At 35.9% G+C, this 16,193-nt stretch overlaps 1 protein-coding gene and 1 pseudogene across 4 annotated transcripts in view; both read right to left on the bottom strand.

Moving 5' to 3' along the window:
- Nucleotides 1-393: 393 nt before the first annotated feature.
- LOC307139075 (protein rapunzel-like) overlaps nucleotides 394-16,193 on the bottom strand; it is a 52,769-nt gene continuing 36,969 nt past the window's right edge. Inside the window, exons 1-4 of one of the 3 annotated variants that reach the window (XM_079837880.1) lie at nucleotides 14,450-14,534; nucleotides 12,172-12,256; nucleotides 9,832-9,890; nucleotides 394-2,065 (exon numbers count right to left, since the gene is read on the bottom strand). In XM_079837880.1, the coding sequence (XP_079694006.1) occupies nucleotides 1,343-1,702 (360 nt within the window). In that variant the 5' untranslated portion in view covers nucleotides 1,703-2,065; nucleotides 9,832-9,890; nucleotides 12,172-12,256; nucleotides 14,450-14,534 and the 3' untranslated portion in view covers nucleotides 394-1,342. Of the gene's footprint in view, nucleotides 2,066-9,831; nucleotides 9,891-12,171; nucleotides 12,257-14,449; nucleotides 14,535-16,193 lie in introns of those variants that run through there. The other 2 variants (XM_079837879.1, XM_079837878.1) reach the window with 2 other exon arrangements.
- On the bottom strand, nucleotides 5,012-6,816 carry LOC307139071 (protein rapunzel-like; annotated as a pseudogene). The gene has a single exon. The product of its transcript is annotated as a protein rapunzel-like (transcript).

Here is a 16,193-nt window from a genome sequence, read left to right as displayed (position 1 = left end):
GTGTTTACTGTCGTTTGTTTTGGTCAATTTAATGTGCCTTTGCTAAATCAAAGTATCAATAATTTTTTTTACTTTTGAATGGCAGTGTATCATGATTCCCACAAAATAAATATGCAGCTAAAACTGTTTTTAACATTGATAATATTAAGAAATGATCTTAGAATGATTTCTGAAAGATCTTGTGACACCGTCACTGAATGGCTGCTTTGTATTACATAAATAAATTACATTTTAAAATATATTACAACAGAAACCAGTTAATTGTAACATTTCACAGTATTACTGTTTGTACTGTATTTTTGATCAAATAAATGCAGCCTTGGTGAGCATAAGAGGTTTCTTTCAAAAACATTTAAAAAGCCTTAAGTGTCTGTAAGTCAAAACAACTTGGGATATTTCCTTGTATCTTTATTGAAAAATGTAACAATATTGTACAGCGTTACAAGTGCAACAGCATTCCAAAGACTGAATAACAAGAAAATGTATTTTAATAATGATTAGGAAGGTAACATGTTCCAATCCTTGAGACATTCAAAAAGTACACATATAGGGGCATTTATATATATGCCAGTGCTTTATAGATAAATACATTTCAAACAAACATGATTATCTCTCGATGAACTTCAGTTGTGTCAGACTAAACATGCACTGTACATTGGGTCTCAGTATAGCAAGCACATCAAGTAGGCCTATAGTATTTTCATTTATCCCAAATAAAAGGGTCAAAGGAATGCAAAAAGAAACCTTCAGTTTAGATTTCACTTTTTATATTAAAATATATGCTCTGATAATCTGTTCTAGTGGAACTAAAAATGACACACAGGATACAATTAAATGCATACTTGAACTTACTAAATAGATTCAAGTATGCCCCTGCCCCAAATTTGATTTGAGTATGCACAGACATACAATTGTATGCTCTTTATTTTTGCAACACGTTTGTGAAGATAGATAATGATTAATAGATAGACAGATAGATAATTTCATTGTACATTATATTTATTTACTGTTGATGTTTTGTACTGATGAAGGTGACACTGCTTATGAAGGCATTCGAACTTTAATATTTATATAACCACAGCCAGCATTCTGTAGATTAGAGTGAAATATGTTTGTCACATTGTGTTAAACTGAGGCAAGGCATGAAGAAATGTGATCATGTGATTAAAAAACAAAAACAAGAAGCAGATTACAGGAAATGAGATGGCATCACTGCGTAACAGTCAGCATGACCTGCACTCATTTGGAGGATAATGCTGCAGGTCGATGAAGTCCATTACAGGAAAAGGCAAAGCACGAAGGCAATAAAGAGCGTTGGTTGTGCAGAAAGGCATCATCACGATCACTTGCATCTCCTCAGCACCTCTTGCATTTTCTCCTGCACATTCTTCATATTCTCTTCCCACTCCTCGTTCCGAGATTCCAAGTCGTCCCCTATGATGCCGTAGTAGCCCATCATAGAGATGAACCCGATGCAGAAGAGGTAGGCGAGTCGCGTGCAGAGGTTTTCCATGACGTGCTGGTCACCCTGCGAATGCTTCATGTACACCTCCAGGATGGGCTTGCTGAAGAGTTTGCGCTTCCCGATCACGCCTTCGTAAAGCGTGTTCATGTTCTGGTCTTCGTTGTCATTCATGTAGCTCTCGACGAAATCTTCCCACTTGCGTTGCAGGTTCTCCGGCTTGGCCTCCACGATCTCCATGAATTTGCGGAACTGATTGCGAATGTTTTCTTCCACATCGTGGTACTGTCTGTCCAATGTCTCCTTCCTGATTTGCAGAAGGGCCTGACGGTTCTGCTGCGAAATTTCATCCAGGGCTCGATTCACGCTGCCAAACTCACGTTTGAGTTTCTGAATGTCTTCATCGTCCACATGGTGCAGCACCACCCGGATGAGAGAGCCGGCCACGCCGAAGATGGGATTGACCACCGCTGCTGCCGACGAGATGGTGGCCACACATTATAGAACCTTCACAAGGCCCCTCTTCAGCTTCTCTGGGTCGTCGAAGATCTCAGCCATTGTGTCTGGAGGAAGACGGTATTAAGCTCTTATCTTATAGTTCACCTGAAGAAGGAAACAGATCACAATCTCAGAGATAAACAAATTATTTTAAAAACACTGATTTACAAGGAGTATTGCGGGTTTAATTTAGGTTAAGCTCAATCAGCATTTGTGGCATAATGTTGATTATTGCAAGAAACATTGCGCTCCTTTTTCTTTTACACTTATAATGGAGGAAAATTAGGTCATTTTTTTGAGGACTTAAAAGCAGAAATATAAAGCTTTTAATATTATTTTAAAATCTCTTACATTAATTATGTTATAGTGTGCACATTATTTGAGCTGTAAAGAATTCTTTTGGAATTATAATGTATTGTTTTTTCCAGGGTTTACATTTTTAGGGCAACCAAGTTGTATAATTGGATATAACGGTCAAATCGATTAATAGTCAGCTGCAAATATGACTTGACCCCAAAGAATTCTAACAAAAGGTTTCTCAGTGGTTCACAGTAGTATCAGATGTACTTAAACATACTCAACGTTTGACTCCAAGAAAGGCCCTATTTTCAAAATGGCGACCGTCAGGTCCTTAATGACCATTACTCCTTTGTATTCCTCCTAGATCAGGAATACTGGTGCCTGATACATGTTTTGGCCTTGGAATATTCTAATTAGCATATTTGCATGATAGATAACTGATTACAAGTACACAGGGCTCCAGACTAACTTTTTTCACTAGGAGCACAGTGGCCCCCAACTGAAAATTTTAGGGGCACAACCAGAAATTTTAGGGGCGCACACCGTAAATCAACATGCTAACCAAATCTACTAATTTCCACTGTATTACTAATAGGGATCGGTATCGTTAAGGTTTTAATGGTATTACTACTCTTACCGATACTGCTTATCGATCCGGTACTTTAACAGTATTCTTACCAGTTCTTTTTATTATACTTAATTTTTTTTTTTTTTATAAAAAAAAAAAACATAATTAAGAACATAATTAACATGGATTTATAATCTGAAAAGTAAAATATCCATAGCAAAAGAAACCGCAAAGTTTGAACAAAATATAAAACATCTATTTGTAAATGGACCAGTGTGCAGGCATTCGGAAGGTCTGCTAACATTAATATTACAGTAAAGAACAAACCTGCAAAGAAATCTAATAAAGTAATGAAATGTAAAATAACACTGCATAGTTTTCACTGTATAAATTGATAGATTAATGCTTATAAAAGCTAAAGTTATTAATTCAAGAGATGTGAATATTTTCTATTTGCCTTTTGTTCGATTTGAATGAATGGCTCAATCGTCAGCAGGTTTATTAGACGCTGCCCCTTTAAGACCGATCGAATGTAGAATTAATAATATCATTTTCTCCGATTTCTCCAAACTATTTACGCCCATTTAAGATAAAAACTGTTAAAATAACTACTCTCCAATCCGGTAATTTTGACACCAGCTATTTGTTGTTTATTTGATGGTTTAGACGCGCACACGAAGCCTAAAATATTAAGTGCAAGTCTGTCCATTTCGCAGCACACACACATAAGCCGCCTTGAAGTTGGAAACAGCGTCTCTTGCGCGAATTATTGTGCATTTAATAGCTCTTTATTATCAAACACATCCCGCAGTTTAGCAACAATAGAGACTGCAGTTTAACTATCACTGAATCTGATGTTTAGTTTAGGTTTAGGGAGAAATGACAGCAGCTGCGAAGGGAAGGATGAGCTCGACGGAACAAGGCTATAGGAATAGTTTTACCTCATTCCATCTTTTTATAATTCTTGGAAGCCAAAATCGAAAATAAAATTAGATTAATATCACAGCACATCCCTAAAGTTTAAGCAGACTAAACTTTTGTTTAGTTCTTGGCCATCGTCCCTCATTAAGCTGACTGTGGTGTTGTGTTTGCTGTAGCTCCACGTGAGAGAGCGCTCTTTCTCTCTCTCTTCTGGATTGCGAATGGCAAAAATGCATCACGGACAAATGGTTTAATATTATCTCATATAGAAACGGCTGGCAAAGATAGAAATTTGCCAGACATAATGTCTATCAATTATAATTAGTAAGTGTATTTTCTTAATTTCTCCAGTACCGACAGCAGGCAAATTTACTGGTCGCACATGTGCGACTGGATGTAAAATTCAGTCGCACAGTCTCAAATTTTAGTCGCAAAATGCGACCATTTGGTCGCACTCTGGAGCCCTGGTACAATTATATATTGAAGCAATTGGTTAAACATATTTATGCGAAAAATAAGAACAATTTCCCTTAAATATTGCATGTTTCTCCTAGCGTATTGTCTAGTGTTGGTGGTTTCTGTGGTTCATAACCATTCTTTTGATTCCAATAGAAGATGAATTCATTAGAACTGTGTGGTACTGTAAAATTAGTCAAAACAGGGCTGCCACGTGAGGTTATTACATGCATTACATATGCATTAGCTTATTCAAATTGAAATGAGTGACCATTTTAGAGAGCTCAACTTCACACACAGGCCTCTATTCGGGCTAATTCAGAGTTGTTTATGATCAAAGTTATACAACTCCAATTTAAGTTACTTTTGAGTGCAATAACTTTTACATTGAATGTCAAGTCTATGTTTTAACAACAACAAAGGGGTTTAGGGAGTAGGAGTTACATGACATAGGCTAAATTGTTTACATCTCTGGTTCTCTCCAAACAAAGATAAAACCTTACAGTAATCTCACAAAATTATGTATTCCATAAGTATGTAATCATGTCAGTCCAATGGATTCATAGACCCTGAAAACATGGGGTTAGACACTAAGATTACTTGGCTAGGTCATATAATGAAGGAGTTAGGATATTTTAACAGCTTCCTGCCCATCTTGGACGCCATCTTGAAAATTACACCTTTCTAGTGGTCAAACTTTGGTAAACTTTTAGTATGTTATTAAGGACACCTAATATTACAAAAACAGCTGAGAAACCTTTTGTTAGATTTTTTTTTAGGGTTAGGTGTTTTTTCTTCTTCATATATGTAGCCATCTATAAACGCATCTAACAAGTTTGTAAATATATGTTTGTGTGTATAGACACAGTTATGTAAAAAAAAGGAATTCTGTGGTTTTACTGTATGGATGACAATGTACGCATGTATGACTGACTGAATGTACGCATGCATGACTGACTGAACGCACGCACGTGACTGATTGTATGCATGTATGAATGCATGTATGACTATGTACGTATGACAATGTACGCATGTATGAATACATGTATGACTACCGGTTTGTACGCATGTATGACTATGTACGCATGTATGACTACCGGTATGTACGTATGACAATGTACGCATGTCTGTATGTACGCATGTATGACTATGTATGAATGGCTGCATGTATGAATGTATGCTGCGCCGCATCTCCCACCATGCACAAAGTGCTGAGGGAGCACCAAAAGAAGACCCATCCACCACTTTTACTTCTATTATAAGTGCCCCTTCATAACCCAGAAAGAAAGAAACTGGAAGTTGTAATCGATATTATGCCATAAATGCTGTTTATTAAACTTGAACTCGCAATATTCCTTTAAACATTTTTTTTAGATTAGACTGAGCAACCACTGCAATCTGTTTCTGAAACTTTAAAAACTTTGCATTTAATGCAAATTACTTTGCATTCAAAGCAATTTCCATATTCACCTGCATTCTACAGTCAGTGATCACATCACAAATTGACTCAGCAGAAATCACATTTGGTCATATAACATGACAACAAACTGCCATATGAGAGAAAAAAAAAGAATCCATTTATTGTGCAAAGAATAACAAAACATTATTGTGCAAAGAATAACAAATAATTATATAATAATTTGAAATAACATGAAACAGACATCATTAGAAATCTATATTTTTACAATATAATCAATCACAATAATGACCAAAACATGCTATTCTTTAAAAAAAAAAATTGGCTGTGATAAACAGTATTAAGAGCGTTGCACTACTTTAGTATTGCATTGAAAAGTCCATTGGCAAGCAGAGAAAATGACCCGTTTTACACCCCCCAGGATTTATTGAAACTTCAGTATTCAAGATTGCTTGTTACATTAAAACTTTCAGCATGTGAAATAGATTTGTCTCAGCAATTGTTCAGTGCGACTTCAGTTTTCCTCAGTGCATTGATCCAGAACTTCTTGCATTTTGTCTTGAATCTCAATGACCTTCGGACCCCATTTCGCTCTCACTTCATCCTCGTCATCTTCAGTGGCGGTGCAGTAGGCCATCAGCGACATAAGGCCGATGTGAAACAGGTGGGCCACGTGAGAGCAGCGGGCCTCCATCACCTTTTTGTTCCTTTGACAGCTCTCCAGGTACACTTGTAGGATGGACCTCCCAAACAGAGCTTCGCCCTTCACACCACGATAAAACACATCTAAGCTCAAATTGCTCTTGTCCTTCTCGTAGATCTTCACAAACTCCTGCATGTGGTGATCCGAGTTCTCAGGGTCCAGTTTTACCCTTTCCAACATGGTGTTGAAAGCACTGTACTGATGTTTGATGACTTCCTCGTGTTTACCGTAAATCTCGTTGATCTCATCAATGCGGATCTGTTGGAGCACCTCCTTGTTCTTCTCTGAGATGGTTTTCAGCTTTTCGTGAATCTGCTCGAAGTCCTTGGCCATCTCATGTTCCTCCTCCCCCCCGAGGCCTTTCCTGACAACCCCGACCACTGAAGTCACAATCCCAAAGAGAGGATTTATGGAGGAGGCAAACAGGAGATTTTCTCCACATAGAAAAGCACTTTGACCGCAGTCGCTTTGATCTCTTGTTTTTCTGCCATAGATGGGTCTGAATCTTGGACTTTGGTTCTTCTAGTCTTTCAGTCTTATCTGATTCTGAAATAAAAGGGAACATGTTCTTATTATTAACGGAACAGACCATAATTACACTTCAACACTTCTGTCCTGAACATTCAACAACTGGCATGCTTTTTTATTTTAAATATACAAAACATGCTATTCTTTAAAAACATTTTTAGCTGTGATAAACAGTATTAAGAGCGTTGCACTACTTTTGTATTGCATTGGCAAGCAGAGAAAGAATGACCTGTTTTACACCCCACAGGATTTACACCCCCCGGACAAAAAATAGTCGCTGTCTGGATTTAAATAAGAAAATGCTTAAGAGTCTATGATTGGATCAGTATTGCAGTGATTCTTTTTTAGCATGTTATATGTTTGGCAACAGTTCTTTTAACCCTAATTGATGGAGTGTGTAGTTTTTTTGCCTCCCTTAAACAACCATGTAGGAAGACCCATCATGGCCATATTCCAGGATGACTGTCAAGATTCATCTGGCTCAAACTGTGAAAGAATGTTTGGAAGGAAGCATGAAGAATCATTTTCACCTCTGAGTCCAGACGTTAAATTCATTGAAAATATTTGGGATGTGCTGGAGGAGACTTTACAGAGTGCTGGACTCTTGCATTGTCAATACAAGATCTTGACCAAAAATGATGCACCTCTTGACATTTATTTTGACATTGTCATCCTGGAATATGGCCATGGTGTGTCTTCCTACATGGAATGTGTAGCTTTTCATTTCTTAAACAACTATCAATTAGGGTTAGAAGAACTGTTGCCAAACACATAAGCTAGAAACATAAAAATCATTGACCCTTAATTATTTGCCTATTTAAATCCAAACAGCAACTTTTTTTTTGGCCGGGCAGTGTATATGCTAAGTATTTTTTTTCCCTCTGCTTCAAAATCTTTAGACGCCATCATCGTGTATACTTTACAGAGAGGGCAATTCAACAACGCATTTCACTATTTTGAAACTGAACTCGAAGTGTTAAAATAGAGAAATGCTTTGTGGGCTCTTCTCCATTTGAATATACTGTACATTTTTACTGAAAAAAAAATATATTTAAATCTATTTTAAAATGTAAACTTTCATTTAATTCAATGCTAAATTTCAAAATTGATTATTTTACTTAATATTTGAGTGCGTTTTGTATTTTTACACATATTACAGTATCAAGATGTTAGATTAGCTATTAACATCAGTCTCTACTGGAATACACCTGGATGCTGTCCAGTTCTGAATCTGCTATGTTGAGTGAGGGAACAACGTACAGTTGATTTATTACCAAATGAGTAACTAAAATTTTACTTTCACGCCAGGGACATACCTGTAGATATTTAAATTATCTAAACTTTAAAAAAAAACATACATTACATTTTATTTACAGGCTGTGCTTTCAGAAAGGTAGTTCACAGAAAGCATCGATTCATATTCACATAAAATAAGATATTCAATATAAAGTACTAATTAAAAAACGGTTTGCACAGAAAAACAAACAAAACTAGTAATTCTAAAACTAAAACAATGCAGTTGATAAGCACGTTTGGCTTGACATTCCCATCAAACCACATGGCATAATGAATGTCGTCATGCATGTAGCTTTACTCGTGTTTTCCTTATAATAAACGAAAAGATTTTCTAAATGGAACAGAGTTTCTTGTATAACATGCAGTTCATCTTAGTCAGGTTTCTAGACTGAATGAATGGCAGTCTGACATGTAAACAGGCTAACATAATTAGCTTAAGAGGGAGGTTAGATGAACGGCAAAGCATATTGGGTTATATATGATGCAGCAATATCATTCCACACTCATGTCACAGGATACACGTTTAAGCAGGAGAATGCTTTAAGCCAGGGGTCTCCAAACTCGGTCCTGGAGGGCCACTGTTCTGTAGAGTTTAGCTCCAACCCCAAATAAACACACCTGAACCAGCTAATCAGTATTTTGCTAGGCCCTAGTAAGACACTGATTAGCTGGTTCAGGTGTGTTTAATTGGGGTTGGAGCTAAACTCTGCAGGACAGCGGCCCTCCAGGACCGAGTTTGGAGACCCCTGCTTTAAGCTATTAATCTTACCTTTCAATGCGTCTGTAGCCGTTCAGATCCTAATGATGCTGCTGCTGTTTTTGTACAAGCAGCCACCATTTCACTGTCCGGTCTGAGAAACAGCCCCTCCCTCTTTGTCAAAAAAAGGGCAGGGTGTGGGAGTGACTCATTCTACAGCGATGCCGATTGGTTTAGAAGGGAGAGGGGGAAAAAATGCAGCTTTTCCAGAATCCCCTTTCTGAAGAACACACACACCTTGCATGGAAAATGGCTGCAATGCGCTCTGACAAGTTCAGTAATGAATCTCGTCACTTATAGACAGGAGTTAATAACTATTGGGAGCAGATGAGTAAATTAGAGAACATTTTGGTTGCCTATATATATATATTTAAAAAAAAGAGGAAATTCTGACTAGTCTAATACTAATGCATGAGTCAAAAATGATACGGTCTACGAGGGAAAAACAGTTTATGGGCCTCAGACATCAAACACATGCTGAATGGATTTCTTACATTTAATTTAATGCAACATTTACATAAGGTTTTATTCATTCCACTCGTGTTTCATGAATGAGGATGTTGTGTGTAAAAATTCAGGAAGCAGGTATGTCCTGTTGTGGCTTATCTGGTTAAGTGAGACAAGCCACTAAAGCGTAAACAAAGGATGAATATACCGCTGAAAGGAGAGGCTGTCGGGCAACAGTGCATGTCAGCTGCCATTTGAACAGCTGTAAGAGAGTCAAGTTCTTGACACATGCGTGGTGACTGACTGAACTGGGCTTTGTGTGGGTTCATTTTATAAAACACAGTGCCGACAGATTACAATGAATAGCTAAGAAAATAATATGCATTGTATGCTTGGAAGAAAAGGTCACATTTTTACTTAGTTTAATAGAGAATGAGTGTCACCTCTAACCAGTTAGGACAGGAAAATGAGCTCTTACGTTGCAGTGAGAAGGCTGGATGTCACAAATGGAGATCTTGTTTTTGTCCTTCCGAGTACCTGCAGCAGAACAGAGGGAGAGAAAAAAAAAGCAGACATTTTAGCAAAGCATAATCAGAGTTTCGGGTCAGTTATCTGTTGAAATTGCAAGAATGACAAGCGATTAAAAATTGTGGCATCAGTTAGAACATTATCAGATGTTTCACGCAGCATGCTATCGTTTATGCTGGTCAGTTTTTGTAAACATTACATTTCACACCTTCCCAGCTAATGGAATGTTCTAAAGGTAACATTCTTGCAAGGTTCTATCAAAGTTATGAACAAACGTAACGTTAATTGAATGTTCGTTGGAAGTTATCTAGACTTTAAGAATGTTCTCAAAGCATAAGCACAAAAACATTATTCATTCATCACTCATGGAACTCTTCTCCTGAAACATTTTAGATGGATATTCATCATTTTTAAAATGTTACTACTTCAGAGAACATTCAAAAGTAATGTTTGCAAAATGTTAATGTGGAATGCTTCCTTAACGTTTGCATAACATTTGTCAAATGAATAATTTTTTGTTTGCTGGGCTACTGTTATTAAAGCAAATAAACATTGACACATCAAAAAGCTAGCAATAAGTACATTATGGCTCATTGAATAAAATGACTTCACATCACAGGAATATTAAATGGCATAATTCTACAAAAGCAAAACAATATGGCCCTAAAAATATAAAAGTATATAAAAGAGGGCAACAGGCTAACAGTAAAACATAAAACTTCAGTAAAACTTCATATCTCACAAAATCTGGGGGGGGGGGGGGATTTTGGGATGGACCTGTGAAAATGTTGGCATGGCAAGAATAAAATCTGATCTTTGCTATGAAAGCAAGACATAGTATTGATTTTAAAGATCCAATAAATGTTTTTATGTCACTTTATGGCTCATTAAAGATTATGACTTTTCAAAAGAATGACACCATTACTTTGGAGAGACAAAGAGTATGCTTATAAACTTTGGGGTGACAATGTTGGCATGATAAGTAAATGTCTGACCTACAGTACTAAAAGGGATAGTTCAAGCAAAAATGAAAATGGTCATCATTTACTCACCCTCAAGTTGTTCCAAATCTGTATGAAATAATTTCTTCTGCTGAACACAAAAGGTTTTGAAGAATGTTGGCAATCAAAAAGTTGATGGTTATCCATTGACTTCCATAGTATTTCCCACCCTACTATGGAAGTCTGGTTACCAACATTCTTTAAAAAATATCTTCTTTTTTGTTCAACAGAAGAAAGAAACTCATTCAGGTTTGGAACAACTTGAGGGTGAGTAAATGACCAGTTTTGGGTGAACTATTGCTGTAAGCAATTAAACAGTGACATATCCACAAATAGTTTTTTGATGTCAAATTAAAAGATTTTTCAAAAGAATATTATGGCATAATTGTTCAGAAGTATGGCTATAAAAAATATACAAGTTAATTTGTTAAAAAGCACTTTTAGGAGGGCAATCATCCATCACAGTAAGAACACTGCAGGCTGCGGTGTCAAATTCATTTTTACTCAGTTGAACAACCATCCTCAAACAGGGAAACTTAACATTTACACTTGCTGGATTTACAAGTGTATGTGACAATTTTAGTATTTCAGTAGTTTATGAAATAAGAGATCTTTTGAAACTTGACCTGTAGAATTATACCTTGCTATGTGATAGTAGCTCTGATCTGCCTTTAGGGGTTAAAACTCATGGAGTGTTGAACTGATGACTGTAATGGTATTGCACTGAGAGCTTGGAGGACCAATGTATAAAGCAAAAAAGGATGCAACTGTAAATGAGAGCATGTTTACTGTTCTCACTTTCCGATTGGAGACACAGACCCTTATTCCTGATCCATCCAGAGGGGGCAGTAATTTACATTTTTAGATTTCTGATAAAAATAAAAAAACGCCAGACAGTGACAAAGTGAAAGGGTGCCATTGCCTGTGATGCCCCCATGAGGACTAAAATTTAACCCTTTAAATGCTGGATGGTTTTAGGCTATGAATAACAAAGTTGCACCTACTACATCCTCCATCCTTAGTATTTAACCCATTCAGTTCATCTTTATGCTTTATTGTGTGCAAATTAATAGGATTAGATTAATTTACATTAACTGAGTAACTCACTCGTTTAAAAAGAACAAAACTTCTCTCCATTTCAACAGGAAAGACACACATTATCAAAAGATGAATGATTATTGATTAATATGAGCATCACTCTTGAGTATTTAACCCTTTCAGTTTATCTTTATACTTTATTATGTGTAAACAAATGATTTGTTTTTATTTTTATGAACTAAATAACTCACTTATTTAAATATAACAACTTCCCTCCATTCCAACAGGAAAGACAAGCACAACATCAAAAGACTCAGAGAGTTTCGGGTCAGTTATCTGTTGAAATTGCAAGAATGACAAGCGATTAAAAATGGTGGCATCAGTTAGAACATTATCAGATGTTTCACGCAGCATGCTATCGTTTATGCTGGTCAGTTTTTGTAAACATTACATTTCACACCTTCCCAGCTAATGGAATGTTCTAAAGGTAACATTCTTGCAAGGTTCTATCAAAGTTATGAACAAACGTAACGTTAATTGAATGTTCGTTGGAAGTTATCTAGACTTTAAGAATGTTCTCAAAGCATAAGCACAAAAACATTATTCATTCATCGCTCATGGAACTCTTCTCCTGAAACATTTTAGATGGATATTCATCATTTTTAAAATGTTACTACTTCAGAGAACATTCAAAAGTAATGTTTGCAAAATGTTAATGTGGAATGCTTCCTTAACGTTTGCATAACATTTGTCAAATGAATAATTTTTTGTTTGCTGGGCTACTGTTATTAAAGCAAATAAACATTGACACATCAAAAAGCTAGCAATAAGTACATTATGGCTCATTGAATAAAATGACTTCACATCACAGGAATATTAAATGGCATAATTCTACAAAAGCAAAACAATATGGCCCTAAAAATATAAAAGTATATAAAAGAGGGCAACAGGCTAACAGTAAAACATAAAACTTCAGTAAAACTTCATATCTCACAAAATCTGGGGGGGGGGGGATTTTGGGATGGACCTGTGAAAATGTTGGCATGGCAAGAATAAAATCTGATCTTTGCTATGAAAGCAAGACATAGTATTGATTCTAAAGGTTTTTATGTCACTTTATGGCTCATTAAAGATTATGACTTTTCAAAAGAATGACACCATTACTTTGGAGAGACAAAGAGTATGCTTATAAACTTTGAGGTGACAATGTTGGCATGATAAGTAAATGTCTGACCTACAGTACTAAAAGGGATAGTTCAAGCAAAAATGAAAATGGTCATCATTTACTCACCCACAAGTTGTTCCAAATCTGTAAGAAATAATTTCTTCTGCTGAACACAAAAGGTTTTGAAGAATGTTGGCAATCAAAAAGTTGATGGTTATCCATTGACTTCCATAGTATTTCCCACCCTACTATGGAAGTCTGGTTACCAACATTCTTTAAAAAATATCTTCTTTTGTGTTCAACAGAAGAAAGAAACTCATTCAGGTTTGGAACAACTTGAGGGTGAGTAAATGACCAGTTTTGGGTGAACTATTGCTGTAAGCAATTAAACAGTGACATATCCACAAATAGTTTTTTGATGTCAAATTAAAAGATTTTTCAAAAGAATATTATGGCATAATTGTTCAGAAGTATGGCTATAAAAAATATACAAGTTAATTTGTTAAAAAGCACTTTTAGGAGGGCAATCATCCATCACAGTAAGAACACTGCAGGCTGCGGTGTCAAATTCATTTTTACTCAGTTGAACAACCATCCTCAAACAGGGAAACTTAACATTTACACTTGCTGGATTTACAAGTGTATGTGACAATTTTAGTATTTCAGTAGTTTATGAAATAAGAGATCTTTTGAAACTTGACCTGTAGAATTATACCTTGCTATGTGATAGTAGCTCTGATCTGCCCTTAGGGGTTAAAACTCATGGAGTGTTGAACTGATGACTGTAATGGTATTGCACTGAGAGCTTGGAGGACCAATGTATAAAGCAAAAAAGGATGCAACTGTAAATGAGAGCATGTTTACTGTTCTCACTTTCCGATTGGAGACACAGACCCTTATTCCTGATCCATCCAGAGGGGGCAGTAATTTACATTTTTAGATTTCTGATAAAAATAAAAAAACGCCAGAAAGTGACAAAGTGAAAGGGTGCCATTGCCTGTGATGCCCCCATGAGGACTAAAATTTAACCCTTTAAATGCTGGATGGTTTTAGGCTATGAATAACAAAGTTGCACCTACTACATCCTCCATCCTTAGTATTTAACCCATTCAGTTCATCTTTATGCTTTATTGTGTGCAAATTAATAGGATTAGATTAATTTACATTAACTGAGTAACTCACTCGTTTAAAAAGAACAAAACTTCCCTCCATTTCAACAGGAAAGACACACATTATCAAAAGATGAATGATTATTGATTAATATGAGCATCACTCTTGAGTATTTAACCCTTTCAGTTTATCTTTATACTTTATTATGTGTAAACAAATGATTTGTTTTTATTTTTATGAACTAAATAACTCACTTATTTAAATATAACAACTTCCCTCCATTCCAACAGGAAAGACAAGCACAACATCAAAAGACTCAGAGAGTTTCGGGTCAGTTATCTGTTGAAATTGCAAGAATGACAAGCGATTAAAAATGGTGGCATCAGTTAGAACATTATCAGATGTTTCACGCAGCATGCTATCGTTTATGCTGGTCAGTTTTTGTAAACATTACATTTCACACCTTCCCAGCTAATGGAATGTTCTAAAGGTAACATTCTTGCAAGGTTCTATCAAAGTTATGAACAAACGTAACGTTAATTGAATGTTCGTTGGAAGTTATCTAGACTTTAAGAATGTTCTCAAAGCATAAGCACAAAAACATTATTCATTCATCGCTCATGGAACTCTTCTCCTGAAACATTTTAGATGGATGTTCATCATTTTTAAAATGTAACTACTTCAGAGAACATTCAAAAGTAATGTTTGAAAAATGTTAATGTGGAATGCTTCCTTAACGTTTGCATAACATTTGTCAAATGAATAATTTTTTGTTTGCTGGGCTACTGTTATTAAAGCAAATAAACATTGACACATCAAAAAGCTAGCAATAAGTACATTATGGCTCATTGAATAAAATGACTTCACATCACAGGAATATTAAATGGCATAATTCTACAAAAGCAAAACAATATGGCCCTAAAAATATAAAAGTATATAAAAGAGGGCAACAGGCTAACAGTAAAACATAAAACTTCAGTAAAACTTCATATCTCACAAAATCTGGGGGGGGGGGGGGATTTTGGGATGGACCTGTGAAAATGTTGGCATGGCAAGAATAAAATCTGATCTTTGCTATGAAAGCAAGACATAGTATTGATTCTAAAGGTTTTTATGTCACTTTATGGCTCATTAAAGATTATGACTTTTCAAAAGAATGACACCATTACTTTGGAGAGACAAAGAGTATGCTTATAAACTTTGAGGTGACAATGTTGGCATGATAAGTAAATGTCTGACCTACAGTACTAAAAGGGATAGTTCAAGCAAAAATGAAAATGGTCATCATTTACTCACCCACAAGTTGTTCCAAATCTGTAAGAAATAATTTATTCTGCTGAACACAAAAGGTTTTGAAGAATGTTGGCAATCAAAAAGTTGATGGTATCCATTGACTTCCATAGTATTTCCCACCCTACTATGGAAGTCTGGTTACCAACATTCTTTAAAAAATATCTTCTTTTGTGTTCAACAGAAGAAAGAAACTCATTCAGGTTTGGAACAACTTGAGGGTGAGTAAATGACCAGTTTTGGGTGAACTATTGCTGTAAGCAATTAAACAGTGACATATCCACAAATAGTTTTTTGATGTCAAATTAAAAGACTTTCCAAAAGAATATTATGGCATAATTGTTCAGAAGTATGGCTATAAAAAATATACAAGTTAATTTGTTAAAAAGCACTTTTAGGAGGGCAATCATCCATCACAGTAAGAACACTGCAGGCTGCGGTGTCAAATTCATTTTTACTCAGTTGAACAACCATCCTCAAACAGGGAAACTTAACATTTACACTTGCTGGATTTACAAGTGTATGTGACAATTTTAGTATTTCAGTAGTTTATGAAATAAGAGATCTTTTGAAACTTGACCTGTAGAATTATACCTTGCTATGTGATAGTAGCTCTGATCTGCCTTTAGGGGTTAAAACTCATGGAGTGTTGAACTGATGACTGTAATGGTATTGCACTGAGAGCTTGGAGGACCAATGTATAAAGCA

The sequence above is a fragment of the Gobio gobio genome (assembly GCF_949357685.1).
Source record: "Gobio gobio genome assembly, chromosome: 15".
Classification (NCBI taxonomy): domain Eukaryota; kingdom Metazoa; phylum Chordata; class Actinopteri; order Cypriniformes; family Gobionidae; genus Gobio; species Gobio gobio.
Note: the sequence above shows the minus strand (reverse complement) of the source record. Positions and strands in the feature narration are given on the sequence as shown.